At 49.3% G+C, this 23587-nt stretch overlaps 1 protein-coding gene across 3 annotated transcripts in view; it reads left to right on the top strand.

Annotated features, from left to right (window-relative positions):
• Nav2 (neuron navigator 2) overlaps positions 1 to 23587 on the top strand; it is a 368060-nt gene that overhangs the window by 99902 nt on the left and 244571 nt on the right. For all 3 annotated transcript variants that reach the window (XM_032893546.1, XM_032893545.1, XM_032893544.1), the window contains exon 2: positions 21343 to 21460. In XM_032893546.1, the coding sequence (XP_032749437.1) occupies positions 21343 to 21460 (118 nt within the window). The remainder of the gene's footprint in view (positions 1 to 21342; positions 21461 to 23587) is intronic.

Here is a 23587-nt window from a genome sequence, read left to right as displayed (position 1 = left end):
TGCAGAGGCCAGAGGGCATTTGTGGGCCACCGGGAAACTGAGTAATAGGCAATTGTGAGCAGCCCATGTACCAGTAACAGCCCAGGAAAGCACTTTCTTAATCGTGCCTGGGTCTATGCAGCAGGGGCCTCAAGACACCCAGGAGAATAACAAGGAGGGCTGAGGCAGGCAAAGACTGCATTGCGCCCAACCAAGGATAAGTTCTGGACATGGCCTTCATGCCCGTCTTAAACGGGCACATGTTGTGTCTACAAGGTATTTGTTTGGAGGTCACAAAAGGCCATTCTAGATTGCGTGATTTTTCCCATTTCTTGACTACATTGAAACAAGACCATTTCAAGCAGACCAGCGTCCTCTTCCGCACAGACTAGGTCGGTAAGCTGCCATGCTTCTGTCTGGAAGTTTGGCAGGATGTAAGAGCTTAAAAGATCTGTTTCTGCTGACTCTCTTCCTAAAGCCTGCTTTCGTGCATTGCTTAACACCTGGGGATCAGCATCCGGGCGGAGGCCCCTGTAACTTTGGGTCAGAGGCCCCTGTAACTTTGGGTCAGAGACCCCTGTAACTTTGGGTCAGAGGCTCCTGTAGCTTTGTCAAGATCCCGGCAAAAGCTGAGCCCCGGCGAACTCCCTTTCTCTGCAGGACTGAAGCGTGTGGAAGCTTCTCCCTGTGAATAGTGAAAAGCGATGTAATGTAAGGGCAGGAAACGGGGTGCTAGTCAAAAGATGAGAGGCATGGAGGCACATTGTGATTTGGGAGAATTTGGAAACCGTGCAGAAGCTGGAAGCCTATAGGCTTGGGTGCAGTTTGCTCAGCCCGAACACAAGCCCAAGCACAGGACAAGGGAGGGGGCGGCTTCGCAGGTTTGTTTGCTTGGTGCAGCCAAAGGAACCGTGATGTATTTCCCCAGAATGTGTCATGAAAATGTAAGCACAGAGAGCTGGATTATTTTAGAGGGTGAAGAGAGTCTGGTGGGGGGTGACGGAGGTGCGGGAACCACAGCACCAAGAAGCCAGGGCAGGGGGCCAGGAGGCCGCCCCATGGGTTGGGGTAACATAAGCTGCGGCTGTTCAGGAGGTGGCCCGTGTAAGGAAATCTGACCACAGCTAAAATTAACCTCCGAGGCTTCACACGCCTCCGCACTGCTTTGAACTAAACACCCCCTAGAGAGGGCACCGGCTGCTGACCGCTGAGGATCACACTACTGCCTGCCAGCAGGGGTCCAGTTATGCCTATAAGTATCAACGTATGGGTCCCTACTCGGGACCAAAGTCGGGATTCCTGTGACCATTATAAAGTGGTGAGCAAGTGAGGGGCGCTGGAAGGGGTGTCTGGGGGAGAACTGGTAAAGTTTGTTTGAACCAGGCTTTTGTTTAGAGGGCCGTTTGGACTTATTGTCTGTGCTAGGTAAGGCCGTGAGTTCTCTAAGAGGTCGCACTTCGGGCCCTCTCCTCCTCCCGTCGTTTTCTGTGTCATGAGTCCTGGTTCAGGAAGGCTCGGTGGTGTGTCTTTAAAGCAGATGGAGAAGGGTTTGCCTGGAAGTTATTGGTGGTCTGAGAAAATACAGTTGCACGAATTCAGAGAAAGCCAGAGGCCAGGTGTTCAGGGTCATCATGGCAGCAGGTGTGGCCATTTCCATCTGGCTTCCTAATGGGGCCTCAGCAGGTGCAATGGGGAGAAAGATGGGCTTGTGTCAAGGCTTGGAGGTGTCAGGGGATAGATTAGAGGGCTTCAGTTGTGGTAAGATTTGAGAGGAGAGATGGAAGGATCTCCTACCTGTTAAGACCCTGGCATGATTCTCTCTCTCTCTCCCTCTCTCTCCCTCCCCCTCCTCTCCCTCCCCCCCTCTCTGAGACAGGGGATTTTTGTGTGTGTGTGTGTAGCCCTGGCTGTCTTAGCTTGGCCTGAACTCAGAGGTCCACCTGGCTCCACCTCTCGGTGCTGGGATTAAAGGCATGGACCACACCCAGCCAGCAGTGACCATGGCATATTTCATGAAGGGTATTATAGCCTCCCTGCCCCTGGTCGGGACAACCCAACTTCCTACTTGTGTAGAGTCCATGTGAGTGCTTGTGTCCACTGAGCAGAGAGGCAAGATGCACTTTTCTTCTTTAGAATCTCCTCAGCATTCAGATGACTCATGCCACCCACAGCTACTAGCAGTCTTGGACACTGGTATCATGACAGTGTGCTCTAACAATCAGAGCGGTCACTTGGATAGGGTCTGAGAGAGTGGCGAGAGCTCTCTGGGAGTTCCCCCTTAGCTTATTCTTCCCAGGTTTCCCTCCCTCTCCCCCTCCCCATTCAGCCGATGATAGCCCAACTTCTGAGACAACATTAGCATCCCAAGGTAGCAAGCCTTGTTTGGAGAGGAGTGATGTTCCTGTATGTTTCGAGGAATGCTGTGTATGACTGACCTTACAACAGTGCACTGTCAAGTGTTTAATCCCTGCAACAGTTGCCTTGTGAGCAGACACTGTGTCGCAGGAATATGAATGACGTAAGAGAAAGGCCTTCATAAATATGGTTGGACACAGTTCTGGGACCATCCTGCTGTGCTGAAGAGGAAAAACCTCTACAAAGTCTGCATTTCTTTCTGCTTTTGAGTGTTTGGGGACTTGAACCCACATCACCAGACTTGCACCCCAGGTGCCTTTTTGGTTGCATTTTGCCAACCCGGTTGCTTTTTCTTGTTGTCGTCATCCTCTAGATGTGCTGGGTCATCACTGCAACAAGGTTGCAGGGAAGTGGGCATGCATCTCTTTGACTGTGTGGGTACAGCAGTAAACAGCATCATCTTGGGGATATATTTCTAAACTCTCGAGCTCCAGACTCATTGCCCTGTAGAATAGATTTCTTTTGAGGTAGAGTGTTAAAAATAGGATTCACCGGAAGGAGGCTATTAGTGTGCTTTGAGCCTTGACAAACACGACCAGTATGCCTGGGTGGGGATTTCCATTCCCAGTTTAACCTGGATAGGCACAAGAGCCAATTCTCTCCCTCTCTTAGGAACTATATACTTAGGTAAATTTCTTCTAGAATGTTCTGTCCACCTTGGCTATCGGAACAAACCAGCCTGACTTCTCTAACTCTCTTGTGATGTGATGATGGTATATGGACCAAACTAGAAGGCTTAGCATGTGGTGCTAATGCTGGTCCGTGTCCAGCTGGGCACCCATGGCCTTATCTCTGTGGTGAGACACACACAGGCTCTCATCCTGTCTTCCAGCCTGGCTAGGGCTGGGTTGTGTGAGCCCCGTATAGCTGGGAGGCAGACAGCTTTGTTGTGAGGACACCATTATTCCTCCTAAGATGACTCCATCAGGGCTCCCTTCCAGGACTCTAGAATAAATAGTATGCTTGTGCACACTGTCCTTTTGTGTCCAGAGCCACACTGTGTACTGGGTAGGGGACAACCCTTTTTCCGCTCTCATAGTCTTCCTGCTAAAAGCCTATTATAAAAACATACCACACAGCAACCTGGGATTCCCCCATAAACCATCTGGGATGGAGAACAGCCCAGGGCATAAGGCACAATGGTCACTTGGTCACTTTCACGGAAGCCAAACCTCTTAGCCCTGGAACTGCCGAGAAAGGAGTGAGGTTCCCACATGGGGAAGAAGAGTGGAATGTGTTCCTAGGGTAGAGCAGTGACAGCCACTGCTGGGAGTTTTTAAAGTTACCTCCACACATCTTTCCCACCCACAGCACAAAAGCGAGTCTGTCAGGCAAGTCCTGGTTCTCTTTGACAAGTGACACGGGGTGCTCTGACCCCTTAGGACAGCGTCAGGCCTTCTGGAGTCTGGCAGTGCCTTCCTGAGCAGACATTCTGGTCCTTCACTAAGTGCCAGCCAGGGGCCGCTCTTAGATCTTGACTTCTAATGCTGCCTGTGCCTGTGCTTCACAGAAGAGGAGGAGGACTTGGAAGAGTTTGTGGGACTTAGCTGGTCTGGGTGTAAGAAGAGGGTGAAGCCAGGACCTGTCTCCAGGTCTCAAGTCACACTCCTCGTGTAGAATTCCCCGTGTGTCACTCACACACGACTGTGAATTTCAGAATACAACACCCACACCCTTAGCCAAATGCTTTAGGGTTGAAATATCTGATCCTGATCATCTCAAAAGTCAGTGCCTCATGACTTGCTGTTAATGGTTGATATATCCCTTGAGTAAAAGGATATGGATTTGTGTGTATATCTACGTACATAGGCAAAAGGCATATGCATGGGTATCATATTCCTGGACTCTAAGCAATCTACCGCCCACATTTTTCTGGGTGAAACCATGGAAAACCCCCACTGTCTTGCCTTTGCCCTGTGCCTCAGGGGCCTCTCTGGACTTGCTTCACCTGGAGCAATCTGGTTGCATCAGTGTTTCCTTACTCAGGGTTTTGCATGGGAAGCACTGTTTGGGCTGGCTTTTGGAAATTGTAATCAGCCCTGTACATCTTATTTGTGTCTGTGTGGCCCTTTTTTTAAAAAAAAAAAAAGTTACAGATCTGGAGAAATGACTCAGCAGATTAGAGTATCAGTTGCTCTCCCGGAGGACCTGGGTTTGAGTCCCCAGGACCCACACGGCCGCTCAAAACTCCTGTAATTGCAGTTCCAGGGGCTCTGATGCTCCCTCCTGGCCGTCACAGGCACCAAGCCTTCACACACCAGAAACACACATTCGAACAAAAACATCCAGACACATAGATACATAAAAATAATAATTAAAGAAAAAGTTAAACGACAACAACAACAAACCCCCTCTTTTACAAGACAAAAACCACACCTGGCAGGCTTACCAGATCGATTGCATAGATGCATCCACCCTCCTGATGCTAAAGCCCGGGTTGATTGAGCTGGAAATGTAAATGCTAGTTGAGAAGACTGACTCATTCCCAGAACGGAGAGCTCTGTGCCTCTTCGGACTGCTCAGCCCTGATGGAAAGGAACAAGAAGAGTCAGGTGAGTTTTGGTCACCCAACACGGGCTGGGACGGAGCCAAGGCCAAAGGAGGGGATGAGGCGCGCTGAGCCAGCCATTTGGCATACCTGTGTGTGTGGCAGTCGGTGCAGGAGAGCAAAGGGGACCAGCGCCGAGACCGAGACTTACGATGCCTCAGCCAGGAGGGGTTTCTCCCTTTCCCAGGCACAGAGTGACTGCAAGGGCTCTTGCAAGCTCACCGCGCACCCTATGTGCCATGGAAGCAAATCTGAACCCGGAATAACCTAAGTGCAGCTTCAGTTTGCTCGTTCCTGTGCCTTTATGCACCCGGAAGTAGAACCTGGCATCTCTTTTTATCCCTTTATCCTCTTCTTGCCCTAGAAAGCCCAGGGAAGATACATAGATTTTTGGAAGGTTTTCCAAGAGAGAAGATACTGGACAGGACTTGACTGATGGGGTACCCTCCATTAGGCCCCGTGCACACAGCTCCCCTGTTCTGCTGGCAGGTCCCAAATCCCACCTGCCTCCCTGGATTCTCATGCAAAACGTTTTCTGGTAGTCTGCGGTGCCCACACATTTGCATGCGCATGCCCTCCCATCTACAAAACAAACCTTCCTCTTGGAGTGGGAGGTGGGGGGGACAATAACTCATCCTTCTTTTCCTGTCCCACCTGCATTCACTCCCGGATGGTCCCCACTTGGCTTTTCAAGAAAAACACCTGGCAGGCAGCGCTTGCTAGGCTCCCTTGGGATGAATCCTCCCTCACACTCAGCCTGGAGAGCAGCAACCGCTTCTTATCCAGGGAGCATCAGGAACAGAAAGTTGTAGTGAAGGAATTAGGACTGAGTAGCCATTACTGCTTTAAAAACAATGTAGCTTAATCTCTAAGTTAGCCGGTTCCCAAAGTTTCTCCAGCCACCTCCCTCTCTCAGTGCTCTGGTGAACTGTGTGTGGCGGGTTTCTATCGACTTTTTATCTGTGCTTTTGATATCTCTGAAGCCTGTGGGTCCTACAAGCATGAAAGGTGCCTCTCAGCAAAGTGTGTCTTACAGGTGCCTGTTCTGTGACTGGCTTACGATGCACCTTAAGCCTTAAAATGCCTTGTTTTCCTGGGCTTTTTAAGACTCAGCAAGTAAAGGGCAGCAGAACCATCTATCTCACCCAGTCAACCAAATCCCCATTCCACGGATGTCTTTCTTCCGAGCTCTGATACAACTGTGTATTCCCCAGAGTTCCTCTGCACTCCCTGGGCATATCATACATTTCCCCTTTCAGGCCACTCCCCAGGAAGTCACTATGGGCTTGCCTGTGTATTCCTCGGTATGCTGGCGTTTCACATACAGATTTGGCCTCACTGTAGTGAAGCTCCTAACTACTGGCCATGCGGATGAAGTAAATGATGCCGGGTCAGGAGTGGAAAGTGGCCTGCTGATGCTTTTCCAGCAACCGATGTGAGCAGGGTTTTACTTTATGAAGTATGCAGGAACGGGGGTGGGGGTGGGGTCAGGGGTGCTGGGGGAGGAGGCTCTGGACCACAGGCTTGTTTACAGGATATGCTGGGATTGTACAGAAGGAAAAGCTGGTGGGATTTGTCTCTAATATGTTTCCCTGGGTGCATGGGTGAGGAGCGTGTTCCAGCTGAGAATACCTCCTGAGGGACCTGGGTAACAGCTGAACTTTGTGGACTGGAGGATGGCAACTGAAAAGCAGAAATAGTAGTTAAAGGTTCTCTCTCTCTCTCTCTCTCTCTCTCTCTCTCTCTCTCTGTGTGTGTGTGTGTGTGTGTGTGTGTGTGTGTGTGTGTGTTATGCACCTCACTGTAGATGAAGCTGCCCTGGCTGTGTGTAATTAAGACTATTATCCCACTATACAGATGGGAAAGACGAGGCCGGTGGAGTTGTGATTCGCCTGAGATCACAAAGCCTCAGCATCTTCTCGGTTCAAAATACAAACAAAAAACAACACCGACAGACATTATTTATAACTTAAAATGGAGGGATGGCACAGTGGTTAAGAGCACTTGCAGAAGACCCAGGCACAGTTTCCAGAATCTACACGGCGACTTGTAACCATCCAGTTCAAGGAATCTAATGCATTCTTCTGACTGGGCACATAGACACGTGATGCTCATACAGGCTTGCAGGGAAGCACTCTTGCACAAAAAAATAAATTGATCTAGGCATAAAATAAATAACTGTGGGCAGCTATAATGTGGCCTTAAAGGAAGGAAGAGGCCTCCGCTTCAAATACACAAAATAAAGGGGGATTTTGCTGTTACAGGTTTTCAGTATGTGTATAGGGGTGTGTGTGTGTGTGTGTGTGTGTGTGTGTGTGTGTGTGTGTGTGTGTTGGGGGGGGTGTGCTTTATACCTCATGATCTAACCTGGCCTTGCCTAGGTACTAAGGGACACAGGCAGACATTAGTTAAAACCATGAATTTACAACTACAATTTTTTTCGAAAATTTTATTTTCACTTTATGCGTCTGGATGTTTTGCCTGCACGTGTGTGCTCTGAGAGGCCACGAGGCCCAAAGAGGGTGCTAGATCTTCTGGAATTCGAGTTAAGGATGGTTTGTGGGTTGTATGAGCTGGGAACCAAACCTGGGTCCTCTGCAAGGACAACAAGTGTCCTTAACCATTGAGCCATCTCTTTGGAAACAATGGGCAGAGCCAAGCAGTGGTGGCCGGGTGGGCTTGGGGCTTATATCTCTCCTATCTCGGTGGGCTGCTGTCCCGTCTCTTCCAGGTCAGGTACTTCCAAGGAAAGAGACATATTCTTACCCAGAATTCAGTCCAAGTCATACAAGATTTAAGGCCATATATTGGGAGTCAAGTATGCCTGTGGTTAGAAAGTTCACTAGCAGAAAGGTAATAGTGGGGCTGGAGAGATGGCTCAGCAGTTAAGAGCACTGACTGTTCTCCTAGAGGTCCCGAGTTCAATTCCTAGCAACCACAAGATGGCTCACAACCATCTGTAATGGGATCTGATGCCCTTCTGGTGTCTGACAACAGTGGCAGTATACTACATTTATATATATATATGTATGTATATGTATATGTATATACGTATATATATGTATATATGTATGTATATGTATATATGTCTATATACACACATATACATTTTGTGTGTGTGTGTGTGTGTGTGTGTGCCTGTGGGGAAGTGGGGGTATATAATATAATATAATATATAATATTATATAATATATATACATTTACATTATATATATATATATACATATATATATATATATAGAGAGAGAGAGAGAGAGAGAGGCAAATTAAGGGCAGAAGAGTTAAAAAACAAGAAAAGAGAAAGGTGACAGAGCTCTCTCTCCCTCTGCTCTCCTGATGAGGAAGTCCCTGAAGCCAGTTCGAGCTGACCCAGTTAGAATCTACCACTATCTCCTATTGTTCTTCATATCTCCTTTGTGGAGTCTCATTGACCAGTCCCTCTCTGAGCTAACCTCCTGCCTAACAAGTCTGGGACAGATAGAGAGGTCTGTGTGATGTCTAGGCTGTCACCACCCTTGGGTGAGGCTGCCCTGCCAGATGGGTCCATTGATGTTTGTTGTTAAAAGGAGGGGTACCACCGTTTATGTCCTGCTGCCCTGCCTGCCTGCTGGGAGGACTTGATCCACCCACCATGTCACAATGGTGGTTGAGAGAGAATCAGCCTGTGGATTTCCAAAGAGGAAAAAAACGCCCGAGACCTTCTATTTGGCGCTGACACTGACTCTCTTGGAGTCACTGGGCTGTGTTGTTCAGATCTGCATCCTAAGGTTGTCGAGGGACCAGATTTTATTTGGAAGTGTCCAGTAAGAATTCCAGCATCGGTTCTTTTTTTTTTTTTTTTTTTTTTTTTTTTAATCTTTATTAAATTGGGTCTTTCTTATTTACATTTCGATTGTTCTTCCCTCTTCCGGTTTCTGGACCAACATTCCCCCAACCCCTCCCTCTCCCCTTCTCTATGGGTGTTCCTCCCTATCCTCCCCCCCTTACCGCCCTCCCCCCAACAATCACATTCACTGGGGGTTCAGTCTTGGCAGGACCAAGGGCTTCCCCTTCCACTGGTGCTCTTACTAGGCTATTCATTGCTACCTATGAGGTTGGAGCCCAGGGTCAGTCCATGTATAGTCTTTGGGTAGTGGCTTAGTCCCTGGAAGCTCTGGTTGCTTGGCATTGTGGTCTGCTGCTGGCATTCGCCTATGTATTTGCTGTATTCTTGCTGTGTCTCTCAGGAGAGATCTACATCCGGTTCTGTCGGCCTGTACTTCTTTGCTTCATCCATCTTATCTAGTTTGGTGGCTGTATATGTATGGGCCACATGTGGGGCAGGCTCTGAATGGGTGCTCCTTCTGCCTCTGTTCTAAACTTTGCCTCCCTATTCCCTCCCAAGGGTATTCTGGTTCCCCTTTTAAAGGAGTGTAGCATTCGCATTTTGGTCACCCTTCTTGAGTTTCATGTGTTCTGTGCATCTAGGGTAATTCGAGCATTTGGGCTAATATCCACTTATAAATGAGTGCATACCATGTGTGTTTTTCTGTGATTGGGTTACCTCACTCAGGATGGTATTTTCCAGTTCTATCCATTTGCCTCTGAATTTCATAAAGTCATTGTTTTTTGATAGCTGAGTAATATTCCATTGTGTAGATGTACCACATTTTCTGTATCCATTCCTCTGTTGAAGGGCATCTGGGTTCTTTCCAGCTTCTGGCTATTATAAATAAGGCTGCTATGAACATAGTGGAGCATGTCTTTGTTATATCCAGCATCGGTTCTTACGTGACCCCCTTGCCCTTCCTGGGAGGCGCTTGGAAGATACTCAATCTACCTTTGGGCTTCTTGAGTCAACAAGAGCTTTACTTGCTATTGGCTGTGTGAGACCTGAGTGAGCGCGATCTTTCAGAGTCTGTTTGCTTTGTTTCAGGTTTTATGCTGCTTACTTTTCTCGTTGCTGTGATAATGGGAATGGGTTCAGAGAGAAAAGCGGGTATTGGGGTTCACCTTTGAGGGAATTTTTACAGGGGCAGAGCAGGAGGCAGCTGGATACATTGTATCCACAGTCAGGAAGCAGAGAGTAACTGATGCTGGTATGCTATTTGCATTCTCATTGTTCAGTCCAGGACAGCAGCCTGGGAAATCTTGCTGTCTGTATTCAGAGTGGTTTCCCCTCTCGCACCCAATGGTGTGTTTGCCTGGTGATCTCAACCCCAGTCCAGGAGATGAAGACTGATTACCACGGGTGATGCATATGGGCAGTTATTTATTCAACAACAATTTAGTGAGCTCCTACTGTGTGCCGGGAAGTATTTTAGATGTTTGGAAAAGTCTAGCCAACTAGGAGGACTTCCTGGTTGCTGCTGCTGCTGCTGCTGCTGCTGCTCCTGCTGCTGCTGCTGCTGCTGCTGCTGCTGCTGCTGCCGGGAACGTTGCAGATGAGGTCACAGTCATATAATTCACCTGGCACATAGTAGGCCTTGGCTTTAGACGCATGCCCCTAGCACATTGGGGGCAGTGCTCTGGTGAGAGGGGCAGTGCTTTGAGTCCTGGGGAGTGGGGTCCAGAGCACCAAGTGCTGTGGGAGAGCAGATTGTAGGGAAGGTGATTCTGGTCATTGTGAGTGGATTAAAACTGGGTATGGAGGAAGCAGACATGCATGTGCTCATCCTTAAGATGTAGCCAGTTCCTCCCAACACCTTCAGCAGCCTGTTTTTTGTTGTTGTTGTTGTTGGTTTTTTCTCTCTCTCTTTCTTTCCAAAGGCAAGGTTTCAAAACTTCTGGAGTTGCCGAGCACACCCACCTGTAACTTGTTCATGTTCCCGACATACAATGCCGCCATTGTGCGACTCTGGGGCTGTTCCCAGGCCCAACCCCAGCATTCTGTGTACAGGGTCCCAGGCCAGCCTGGCCCCACAGACTGGAAGAACGGGGAGGGGTGGGGGCTGAGGTTTACGCCGAGCACAGCCCTGCAAAGGTGGCACGTGTTATACTAGCATATTTATTTTGGTTTTCCTAATACTGTTGTGAAATCATGTTTACTTTATACCTTGGCGACATGGGAAAGTGTCAGTGTCCCTGTGCAGGTAGGTCTGTCGGTAGCCAGTGACAAGTGTCCAGCCCCTTTCCCAGGGTCTGGCAGCACTATGGTGGCTATTGTTCAACCAGCCCTTCTCACAGCCTTACAGCTTTTCCCACACTGCCATGACACGTGACCCTCTGCAGCCGGTGGATTCCATTTGAGCCCCTCACAAACAGAGCAGCGCCCTCGGTGCTGGCGGACCGTGCCCACTCTCTTCCAAACTGGGGAAACCTTTGACTTTCGTACGAGTAGGTTTTCCACATCTGTGCAACCAGATACCAGACGAAAAGCAACTGGAAACAAGGGTTTCTCTTTTTTTTTTTTTTTTTTTTTTTTTTTTTTTTCAGAGCTGGGGACCGAACCCAGGGCCTTGAGCTTCCTAGGCAAGCGCTCTACCACTGAGCTAAATCCCCAACCACAAGGGTTTCTCTTAACATGTGTTTTCATGGGAAGTGGTGCTGGTCGGGTTGTGAGCGGCTGGTCACCTCATACCCATAGTGGGGAGCCGGGGGAGATGGGCGCCGTGCTCAATTTGCTTCCTCAGTTTCCCTTGTCCTTCAGTCCAAAGCTCCATAGGACGCTGTTGCCCACGTCCAGGGCGAACCTTCCTTCCTTAGTTAGTTTCCTCTGGAAACACCTTCACAGGGGTCTCTTGGAGGATTCCAAACCAGTAGAGTTGTCAGTAAAGGTTCTCTGTTACAAGCTCTTAGTACGTCACTTTGAGAGAAGTGATGCATCTTGCTCCAAGGCAAGGGAAGAACAAAGGAATCCCTGGTTTGCCAGGTGTCGGCACGGTGTGTCATCTACTCCCCCCCTGCTCACAGAGGGCACAGTCAGCCCACACCAGGAACCAGTAAATGTTCTTATGATCTCACAGTAACCCAAGTAGGGAGTCAACCCCTTTTGCAGGTAAGAAAACTGAAGCTCAGTTACTTTAACTACACTGTGGAGTATCACCTGTCCAGGAAGTGGTCGAGGCATGTTTGAAACCCGATGGCGTGGCTCCAGACGATGCTTTCAGTGAGCATTGCGTACAGCAAGCAGTCCGAGCGTCGTCCCGCACGGGTGAGGTGTTCAGGAAGTGTTCGCTGAGTGCATGGAGGCACAGGTGCTGCACTAAGCTTGCTTTCACACTCAGGGGAAGCCCAGCTTTGGGGGGAAAACTAAAGTCGGCATTAATGAGGAGCCTTGCAGCTCCAGTGGCTCCCTCTGTGTGTCGCCTGCAGAGGGCGGTGGGTTTTGGGAAGTACATTTGTTTGGTGATGGTGTAAGCAAGATTACTGCAGATGGAAAGGGAGGGAACCAGTGTATGCCCCCCTATTCCTACTGCCTTCTTCTGGGCCCACACAGGGATCCTTGTCCATGCTACACGATGGCTCTATTCGAAGTGTACCCCCAGGAGCAGAGGCTGGCAGTGGGGGTGCATCTGTGCTCAAGTGTGGGAGAGGAGTGGCTACAGAGAAGTCAGTCACAATCTCAGTGTTTCTGCAGCCTGATTTTTTGGTGGGGTCCCCTTGCTAGAGGAGCCGAGCCTTTCTCACTCGCAATCAGCACAGAGAGTCTCAGGGTCTCCCCATCCATGTGTTTTCCTTGAGGCCACGTCATGTCAAGACACTGAACAATTCTTTTTTGAGATAAGGGTACTGTGTAGCCCAGGCTAGCCTTAAATTGTCTTCCTGGTTCTTCCTCCCCGCTGCCAGAATACTTCTACCTACTAGGCTGCTAGCGATTCATGATGTTCAAAGACTGTCAGTCTTTTAAGGAGCGTCTGTCTGACTCGGTGGGCATCCTTGAGTTCATCCGAGTGACCCTGTGTTCATAGTGATGCCCCTGGGTGGCCAAGAAAAGGGAAGTTGTGGCAATTAAAAGCAGGCTGTGTTACCATTCTCAATGTAATCTCTTTGGAAAGATTGCCAATTAGATAGCTAAAAATGTGAGGCTCTGAAGAGAGTGGCCTCTTTCTGCCACCAGGAATGACATCTTCCTCTAAAGCTCAGTGTTTAACTTGAATATTAATACCAGCTTTGTAGTTAATGTGTTGTCTCAGAAACCAACACTGTGCTAGCTGGTTACACAGGTGATCTCACCTCGTGTCTGAGAACCATCAAGTGACCCACAACTGGGAAGGCTAAACATAGCCGGACCCACGTGTACACCTGAGGTTGCAGATGTTGCCTCTATGAGGTTAGAGTGATGTGTCAAGTGTCTGAGATGGGAGCAGAGTGCGCTGAGCATCCTGGGCAGTAGTGGGCTCTACCAGACAATGGGGGAGCAGAGCTTGTGTTCTGACCCACTGTGCTGTGAGCCCCACAGAAGATTTGCCTTCTCTGTGCTGGGCCTCTCTCTGTGTTTGGCTGGGAAACAAATGTACACTTCTATTTCCTTCAAGCTGTCATCCATTGAGGAAACACTAACCTTGCTATAGTAAAACAAAAACAAAAACAAAAAAACAGCGAGAACCCCCCATCTGCTGATACAGTATCACTTTTGTAGCACTGGGTAATCTGAGAGAAGACATTTGACTGCACGGTGCTCAGGCAAAGGAAGGATGTTACCTGGATGGTATGACCAAAATCTTGGCTCAAAGTCAGACAGTAGCATCCTTTACAATGAACAGGGGAAGAAGCAGCCGCTGATGCCAAATGACTGCTTTGCTCTGATCACCAGTCTCCGTGTTAGGATTTCCACCCAAGACAACACTTACCCTACTTTCCTAGGAGTGGCTCTCTTGGTACCCTGCCTTCTGTCTGCAGCTCCAGCCTGTATTTCTGGCCTGCTTTCTGTCCCTTCATTCTAGTTCTGCCAGCATGGCTTCTCCTGTGAACTCATTACAAAACAGCCTCACTGACTGAGGTCCAGACCCGGAGACGTTATTATCCCCCTTGATCAGCACAGTGCCAGCATCATCTGGTAATCAGGTCCTCCACTTCCACCAGGTGTCAAAAGTCTCCCCTTTGGGTTTCCGCTCCAACAACAGACAGACTGTTGTGGGGTGGGAGGCAGGCAAACTTGGCGCTCTGGAATTCTGCCAGGGTCTGAGGAAAGCCCCTTTGCTGCCTGGGTCTTCCCTCTCTCCTTCCCCCTCTTCTTCACCCTCTCCTTCCCACTCTCATTACCCTTCTCCTTTCCCCTCTCATTCCCCATCTCCTTTCCCCTCTCATTCCCCCTCTCCTTTCCCCTCTCATTCCCCTCCTACTTTCTTTGACAGCAGCTTCTCTAGGGACATGGCCTGTGTAGCACAGAGGCTGTGGGTACAAGGAAATCAAAGTTAGGGACGCCTGCTTGGGCACTAGTTGTGGAACCCTCCTGAGACCTTTTGACTTGAGGACTCGAAATCCAACTGAGGATTTTGTTCTTTCTTTCCCACTAAAACTGTGTTGTTGAAAATTCATTAGTTTCCCTCTTGGGGCCAAACAAGAATCATTATGTGTCTGCAAAGTGTAGCAATGACCCCCAAGTCCCCATAATTTGGGGGAACGAGAGCCTTGGAGGCATGCTTTTGGCTACCCAAAGTCTCCGCCTTTCACCCCGGCTTGAAAACTTGTTGCAGAGTTGCTGAATGGAAGAAGGAGGTCTCCAGTGAGTAGTCAAGATCTCTACTCCCATGACGAAAGACCATGACCAAAAGCAATCTGGGGAGGAAAGGATTTATTTTGCTTAAGCTTCCTTATCACTGTTCACTGTTGAAGGAACTTAGGGCAGGAATTCAAAGAAGACAGAAACCTGGAGGCAGGAACTGATGCAGAGGCCATGGAGGGGTCCCACTTATTGGCTTGCTCCCCATGGCTTGCTCCCCATGGCTTTCTTACAGAACACCAGCACCTCAGGGTGTTCCTATCCACAATGTGCTGAACCCTCCCACTTCAACCACTAATTGAGGAAAGGCTCTGCAGGCGTGCCTGTCTACACAGCCAGACCCTACAGATGCATTTTCTCAGTTGAGGTTCCCCTTCTCAGGTGACTCCAACTGTGTCAAGTTGACATAAAGAGTAGCCAGCCAGCAGTGTCCCCTGGAAGCCTGTGTTAACTTGTGCGGTTGACTGAAACATCAAGGAAAGGAGGTGCGAGTGAGTTTATGGCTACACTTACATGGCCTGCGGGGTCTGACTTTAAAAAAAAACCTCAGTGGTTTTGTGTGGTTCCTATCTTCCAAAGTCAAGAGCTGGGAATGGGAGAGGAAGGGAAATTCCAAATTATCAGAGATCCATGTTAGATGGTCCTAATGATTATGCTTGAGGGAGACAATTAATTTCCCTGCTGTATTAATCTGGAGCCTCTAGAGAAACATAACTGATGGAATGAATCTATCAGTCTATCTATCTATGCATGCATGCATACATAAATGGGATTTATTAGAGTAACTTGCATGATATGGTCCGACTATTCCAACAATGGCTGTCTCCCGATGGAAAGTCGAAGAGCTCAGTAGTTGTTCAGTCCATAAGGCTGGGTCTCTCAGTTGGTCTTCAGTGTACCCCGGGGCTCTAATGCCAGTGAAGGAATGAACTCGCCAGCAGATGAGGGCAAGCAGGCAAAGATCCAGCCCCTCCTCCTTCCATGTCCTCCATGACCAGGAGGTGTGACCCAGATCAAAGGTGGATCTTCTCACTTTAAAAGATCGGGATTTAGGGTGGACTTTCCACTTCAAGAGCTTCGATCGAGAAAAGTCCTTCACAGGTGTACCCCGTCACTTGGGTTTTAGTTAATTCCAGATGTAGTCAAGTTGACAAAACTAACCATGGGGTTGGGGATTTAGCTCAGTGGTTAGAGCGCTTGCCTAGGAAGCGCAAGGCCCTGGGTTCGGTCCCCAGCTCCGGAAAAAAAAAAAAAAAAAAAAAAAAGAACCAAAAAAAAAAAAACTAACCATTATTCCCACTCTCTCTTCTTTAAAAGACACTTGTACCTGTGTGTTTTGTTGCATGTGTACGTGGGCACCATTTGCATGCAGTACCTGCAGAGGCCAGAAGAGAGGGTTAGATTCCCTGGAAGTGGAGTTGAGTAGCAGATGGTTGTGGATGCTGGGAATTGAATGCCTCACAACTCTACTCCACCCTCTGGAAGAGCAGCCAGTGCTCTTAATCTCTAAGCCATTGCTCTAGGCACCACCCCCACCTCTACCCCTGCCCCCACTCCCCCCCCTGCCCCCACTCCCACCCCCACCCCCATCTTTCCTGTGGTTTGAAATTTTGGGTGAAGACTCACCAAGAGCCCATATCCTTAGTTTTCGTGGGTCATAAGTCGCACTCTTTCTCATTCCACTCGGTTTGACCCAGCAGGCACCTAATGGCCTCCTGCCATGTGCCAGAAGCTGGGCCAGATATGGTGGTTGCTCACATCTGGTAGTGGGAACTTGAGTGATTTCATGGAAGGGCAGGCCCTGGAGTTGCGCCAGGGAGCCCCCAAGCAGGGCAAGCAGCAGCAGAGGAGAGACAGGGGAGCTAATGAGTTTTGCTGGGGTGGACGGCAGTGATCACTGCTAAGGGCTTGTGCGGTGCTGGCGTGTCACTGCCCCTGCTCTTTGGAGCCATAGACTGGCAAACTTTTCGGAAGAATCGGATTCAAATAGTTGAGGTCTTACGGGCCAAAGATTTCTGTCATAACGGTTCAGCGTTGCTTTAGTGTCATGAAAGCAGCCAGAGACCACAAAAGGATGTGGCTGTGTCCCACGAACTTCCCTAACAGAAACAGGTGCCCAGCTGGCATTGGTTCGGGCCACAACTGGCTAGTATCGCCTTATAACATATTTGATATAGCCTCTGTTTTATGGATGATAAGACTGAGTGCGATGGGCTGGATGAGAATGGCCTATAGGGCGCATGTTTGAGCGCTTGGCCCCTGGTTAGAAAAACTAGTCTTGGGAAGGATTGAGAGATGTGGCCTTGGGGCGGGCGAGACGGCTCAGCGGTTAGAGCACTGACTGCTCTTCCAGAGGCCCTGAGTTCAGTTCCCAGCAACCACATGGTGGCTCACAACCATCTTCAGGGCATCTAATGCCCCCTTCTGGTGTGTCTGAAGACAGCAAAATATATAAACAAATAAATCTTTGAGGAGCGGTGGCCTTGTTGGAGGAGGTGTGTCACGGGGGGTGGGCTTTGACGTTTCAGAAGACCATGCTGTGCCCAGTCTCTCTGCCTCCGACCTGTGGATCAGACATACGCTCTCAGTTACTGGTCCTGTGTCAGAGCTGCCTGCCTACTGCCCTGCTCCTCACCATTACGGTCATGGACTCGCCCTCTGTATTCAAGCCTCCAATTAAACGCTCGCTTCTATAAGCTGCCTTGGTCATGGTGTCTCTTCATAGCAGTAGCAAAAGAACTTAGGCACCAAGGAATGGAAGACTATTCGAAATTAACTCGCCCCGAAGCAGGGGCAACTTGGTCAGATTCCTAGGGTCCATGTTGTGCCTCTCCACATACACTGCCTCCTGCCCTCTGAGGATTGAGGTCATTCTGGGAAGAGTATATGCATGTATGTGTGCCTATATGGGTGCATGGATGGGTATACACTCCTGGAAAGAAGGTGGCTCAATCCTGGCTTCCAGCTGGAATGGATAGACAGCATGCCTACCTTATAGTACAGTAGCTACTTAGGGAGGGACAAAAGCGGGTCACTGACCAGAGTCCTGACTGAGTTCTGCGCCTCACTCAGCTGAGTCCTTGGGCACATGGCTTTACATTTCTGTATGTTACAGCGGTGTCCCCCCCCCCACCCTCCATGGCTGGTGAGATGCCTCTGTGGTTTGGGAGATTCCTATGGGCACTGCCCTTCGTGGCCGGCAAGTGTGTAGGCCAGCTTTCCATCGCTATGACAAAACGCATGAGAAAAATCAACATAGAAGGAGGATTTATCTTGGATCCAGTTCAAGGTTTCAGTTCTGGTAAATAAAAGAGAAGGAAGTCCAGAAAAGTCGGGCGACTTACTCAGTGGGTGATTTACCCAGCGGCATTCAGATGACAAGATGGAGCTAGGCCTGGGTCTTGATCTTTCTTTAAATTTTAATTCAGCATAACTAACTAGAGAAGTGGGCCTATAGGATGTCATGGGTGGGTGTGTGGAAAACCTAACACGTAGACTTGATTCAGAGAAGCAATGTTGAAAAATGTGTTGGGGAATCTAGAAAACTCCTGGCCCTGCCATTACTGGGGCATTGGATGAAGTGTTTATCCTTCTATACTTCTGTCTGGATGAGTTCATACATTCAGCGTGGTCAGGGAAGGCTTCAAGTGCAGCAGGCCCTGTGTTGACCTGGCTGATACTGGTTAAACCCCTGTTTCAGGTTGAAAACCTGCCGTCTTTTAATCCCAGCACTTGAGAAATAGAGGCAGGTGGATCTCTGTGAGTTCAAGGCAAGCCTGGTCTGCAGAGTGAGTTCCAGGACACCCAGGGCTATTTAGAGAAGTCCTGTCTCAAAGAATTAAAAAGGAAAAAAAAAAATAAGAACTTAAAGAACTTGCTGTCAAATGCTTTGGCTGACTCAGTATCATCATAGCCAAGAAGCAACATGCTGGTTTCATCTCACAGATAAGACACGTTCTGAGGTGGGTTTGGTGGCGCTCTGCTGTCCTCCAGCTACCCACTCACCCACCCTCAGAAGCTGTGGTGTGCTGTGGGCTGAGGTACCACTACCCTGAGGCTCATCACTGACTTAGACACACCCAGGTCTCTTCCTCGGCGCCGCCTTCAGAACCGGGATTTGAACTCGGGTCTGCCTCCTTTCCTTTTAGTGTTCTTTTCATCTCTCCCTCTGAATAATTTCATTTGTTAACTGCTTAAGTTTCAGTTTGCCTGTCTGAACCGCCACTATGGTATTTCGATCCCTTAGCTTTCTCTGAATTGATTGGATTGAATTATATGAATTGAAGAAGAGCTGAGAGGTGTTCGAGGACTGGCCTAGCATATGTGACACCCTGGTTTTGCTCCCCAGAACCACATAACACCCTGGATGGTGATGCACTGAGCTAGTGGAGGCAGGAGGATCAGAAGTTCAAGGTTATCCTTGGCTACGTAGATAGTTCAAGTCCAGCCTTAGCTATAAAAGACGTAACTCAAAACAAAACAAAACCCGAGAAGGTAAAAGTGTAAGTTAGATTTTTTTTTTAACCTGCTCTCTGGTCTTGGGTAAATTGGCAGTCTGGGGAGGAGTTGAACATGGATGTAAGATCTGGTACCCAGGCTGTTAAATAAAAGATTCCCAAGAGCCTCTAGTCTGCATATGGGTCTTCATAATGGAAGTTAGGGTGTTTAGTGATGGGTAGAGGAAGAAGTGGCCTCTCTCGACTCTGAACCTGAGTGTGAAGTCTTGTCACTTCTGGGGACAAGGGTTCACCACCCTCAGGGCTAGGCTGCTGGAGATGCTGCCTATCCACAAAGGTTGTATTGCGGTTTCCTCCAGTACCCCCAACAAAGAAAGACTCCTTCAGGCAAAGGATAGAGGTCAGAGGCCAGGGCCAGTTGAAGTTCTGCCCTGTGATCTTTGTGAATTCTTGGGCAAGCCCGGTGGTGGAGGGAAAAGGCATTAGAAGGTTTGGGTGTGAACTTACTGCTTCTGACCAATAGTCATTCATGTCACTAAGAAAGGTGTGCCCATCCCCCACCCCACATTCCCATACGAGCTCAGAAATAAACCCCTCTAAGTCAACAGGGAAATATTTGAGGGGGGTCTTTTCTGGGCTTGGGTGAGTTTTCTTTGCTTCCCCACTTAGAGGAAAATAATCTTTTGCTCTAATGAGTCTGTGATTTAGAAGAGCAGGTGTGCTGAGCTCCCCAAGGGATCTGCTCCCCCCACAGATCACCCAGCTTCTGCCTTCTGGGATGCTATGTGCACATATTTAAAGATGTAGAGTGCTCCCCTGGGCTCAGCAGCCACCTTCCTCTTCAGAGCAGCCTGTGGCTACTCCCTCACAAGACCAGTTCTACTGCTATCCAGACATTCGCCCTTAGGAGTGGTGGAGGCGATCTTTGAACCCTCTCCTGGGATTTCAGCTGTTCCCACTCCTCTACTTTGTGTATAAATCTGCCATGATTTTCCTGTGGCTCCCTGGGCCAAGGTAGACGCTAATGTACATAGTCTCTGGAAGGTTAATTGAAGGAGAGAGGCCAGCTTTGCAGCAAGCGGTCATCATGCTGGGATGAGCCTTTTCAGAGTGTGGCAGTTTTGAGGTCACCAGTACTCTCCAAGTAAGAAATAAATTCATCGGTTCCCCAAGTTACACCTTGGTACAATCATCCTTTTGTAGCTGGTCCTTTATAAGGTTTGACATTTCTCTCTAGGGAAAGAGGTCCTACGGCAGGTGTTAGAATTGGCTGGGCTTTATTGGTAGAATCTCTCTCTCTTTAAGACTTATTTATTTATTCTATGCGTACGAGTACGAGTGCTCTATTTGCGTGTGTGCCTGAGCGACAGAAGAGGCATAAGACAGAAGAGGTCATCAGATTCCATTATAGATGATGGCGAGCCTCCGTGAGGTTGCTGGGAATTGAACTCAGAACCTCTGGAAGAACAGTCATTGTTCTTTTTTTTTTTTTAAGATTTATTCATTTATTATATATGAGTACACTGTAGCTGTCTTCAGACACACCAGAAGAGGGCATCGATTCTCTTTACAGATGGTTGTGAGCCACCATGTGGTTGCTGGGAATTGAACTCAGAACCTCTGGAAGAACAGTTATTGTTCTTACCCACTGAGCCATTCCACCAGCCCCCCATGTGTAGAATCTTGACAGTGAGGACGGTGACTGGCTTTTAATTAACCAGTTAGATCTTCAGTGATGGCGAGGCCATTAGTCAGCTCTACCTCCACGTGTGCGATGGCAGCACTCTCTCTGTGTGTTTCCCTCTTGGCTGCTTTACAGGGGAGCCGGGCTCTTGAGAACTCTGCTCACTCAATAGCCCTCTTCGCCTTAAATGGCCCATCCAGAGATGCCTGTTGGGTGGTAAACTCCCCATACGTTTTCTCCATAAAGCGAAAAGGCTGTGACGGGCGGGAGAGGCCTCACTTGTGTTCAGAGCTGCAGCGTCTCAAAGCCGTCTGGACAAACTATTAGTTCCTTGTCCCCCGCCTATTCAGGTCGCTGCGTGTTTTGACGCTCTCTTTAGCTTTTCTCTAGACCCTGACATAGCTTTCTCAATAGACAGGACCGTTACGGCTAGCTGAATGCCTAGCCAGCACAATGCACTGAATATTAATGGCTCTGGCAGCTCCGGAGTTCGCCCGATTGCGGGTGCCAGCAGGAACGTAACTGTAGCGCCCAAGCCTAGGTCCCAGCAGTTGCCTCTCACCCTGCAGTGGGCTCTGCCCAGATTCCTGAAGTTGCCTGTGTGCTTTCTTTGTAGATCTACACGGATTGGGCCAATCATTACCTCGCTAAATCCGGCCACAAACGCCTCATCAAGGACCTCCAGCAAGATGTGACCGACGGCGTGCTCCTGGCCCAGATCATCCAGGTCGTAGGTAAGTTTCTTCTTTCCCTTTGAGGGCTGGTGGGTTACAGCAAAGGCATCCCGGAAAGGTCTAGTGGGCTGAGGAAATGCAAACCCCGATGTCTCTGCCCAACATGCTGACCGTTCTCTTGCTTTTCTTTTTGATTCTGATTGTGTGGAGCCCAGCTTTAAAACCGTTCCCGTTTAAACCCAGCAGGGCTCAGTTGGTAGACTGCTTAACTGGAATGCAAGCCCCAGGTTCCCTCCCCAGCACCGTATAAACCTAATAGGGTGATTCACAACATGGAGGTGGGATCAGACACTCAAGGCCATTCCTGTCTACATGGAAAGTTTAAGGCGAGCCTGTGCTCTCAGAAGAAGAAAAATCATGGCAGAGTTGCCTTGACCATCTCAGGGAAAAGAATACCCAGGGCCAGAGTGGGAAACAGGGGCTTTGAAAGGGACGCTCTACCTGTGCCTTGCCTCCTGTCTGACTCTCTTTCCTTAACTCACATGTCTCTTTTTGGAAGACTGGTCAAAGGAAAGGAAATACACAGGACTGTTTAATCCTGCCAACTCTCATTGGGGCTGAGGAAATCAAAGGCTCCAGAGATGGTTCAGAGTGGTCTCTGGTTTTAATACCAGGGCAGACGAGCTCGAGCAACTGGAATGTTCGTGCCTTAGACCTGAGCTGGGAGAAGCAGGCGTATCAGTGGGTGGGTGCTGGCTGTGGCACTGTCTCTGACCTGCAGCCCTGTCTGAGAGTCAGAGCTCTGGAGATCTACTGGTGTACAGTATCCAGTTGACGGGCACCATTGTCAACCATAGCAGCTCCCTAGTGCCAGGGAAGGACAGGGCCCCGGCTCCTCTCCTTATTGTGCAAAAGGCGCTTTCCTCTCAGCTGTGAGAAGTAGGTGGATTTCAGAGACTCAGCTGTGCCAGCAGGGACCTCTGCAGGGAGATCCACAGAGCAGCAGGTCTAGGCTGGAAGTAGGGACGGACACCGACAGAGAAAAGAGGTCCCCCCCACTACCTCGGCATTTGTTTCTGAGGTTGAGTTCTTCTTTCCCCTCCCTGCTTTGCTCCTGCCACAAAGGCAGCCATGTAAAACATGCCTTTATTGTCTCACAACTTACACACATCGCCTGGGTCAGGCTGTGATCATGCTCGGGGCCACATACTCATGCAGGGACTCCCTGGGAAAGGGTTGGCTTTCAGGCCTACTTGAGTTACTGGTGGAACTCATTTCCTCGAAACCGGAGGACTCTGGGTGCTGAGTCTTGCCAGCTACCAGCTGGAGATCACCCTTACCTCCTAGCAGCTGCTCTGGTAGCTTCTTGCCATATAGGAATCTTGATCCTTCAGTCCCAGTGGGACGGACTCTCTTACTAATGTCAGAGTTACAGGTCCTGCCCGCACTCGGGGAGAGGATGGTACTGGGCGTGGATATTACCGCGTGTCTCGTGGGAGGACACCTAAACCGTGCTGTGCTACTTTTCTTCCGGTCCCCCCCCCTTCTGTTCTCCAACACTGCACACATCATATTCTCTCAGAAGCTTTTCTCGTCTACGTCCCTCTGGCCCTAGGAAGTGGGTAGTAGATTTCCCATGCTGCCCATGGGGAAAGGGAGACTCGGCGAAGCATAGACGACTACTGAGACCTCTTACCTGGTGTAGCCCCTGCCTTCACTTTTGTTCCATGACCATGTACTGAGCATCTGGGTGCACCTCAGAGGCTCGCTGTGGGTGGAGAGGGGGCTGGGCTGGGCGCAGGTTTGAGGGCTGTGCTACTCCCTTGTCTGCACCTTTGTTGGAGTTCTGACCTGCGTCTGAGCTGGGCTTTGAGGTCCTGTCATCAGACTTGTGGCTGGCACTGAGCCTCCTTTAAGCATACCTAAGGGTGGTGCTGTGTGATTCTGCTGGGAGCCTTGCCTGGTTTCAGCTATCAGGAAGAGAGAAAATGGAGAATGGAGAATACTGAGGAGTCGTTCTCTGCCTTGCTCCATGCCTCACGTGCTCCTACCTCACGCTGCTTCTGTTACCTCTGTTTCCCACCCCCCTACCGTGTGTATACACGTGTTAGCATTGGGTGTGTATGTGAGTGCACATGTGTGTATACATACACATTCATGGAGGCCAGAGGTTGATATAGGGTACTT

The sequence above is a fragment of the Rattus rattus genome, chromosome 2, assembly GCF_011064425.1.
Source record: "Rattus rattus isolate New Zealand chromosome 2, Rrattus_CSIRO_v1, whole genome shotgun sequence".
Taxonomy (NCBI): domain Eukaryota; kingdom Metazoa; phylum Chordata; class Mammalia; order Rodentia; family Muridae; genus Rattus; species Rattus rattus.
Note: the sequence above shows the minus strand (reverse complement) of the source record. Positions and strands in the feature narration are given on the sequence as shown.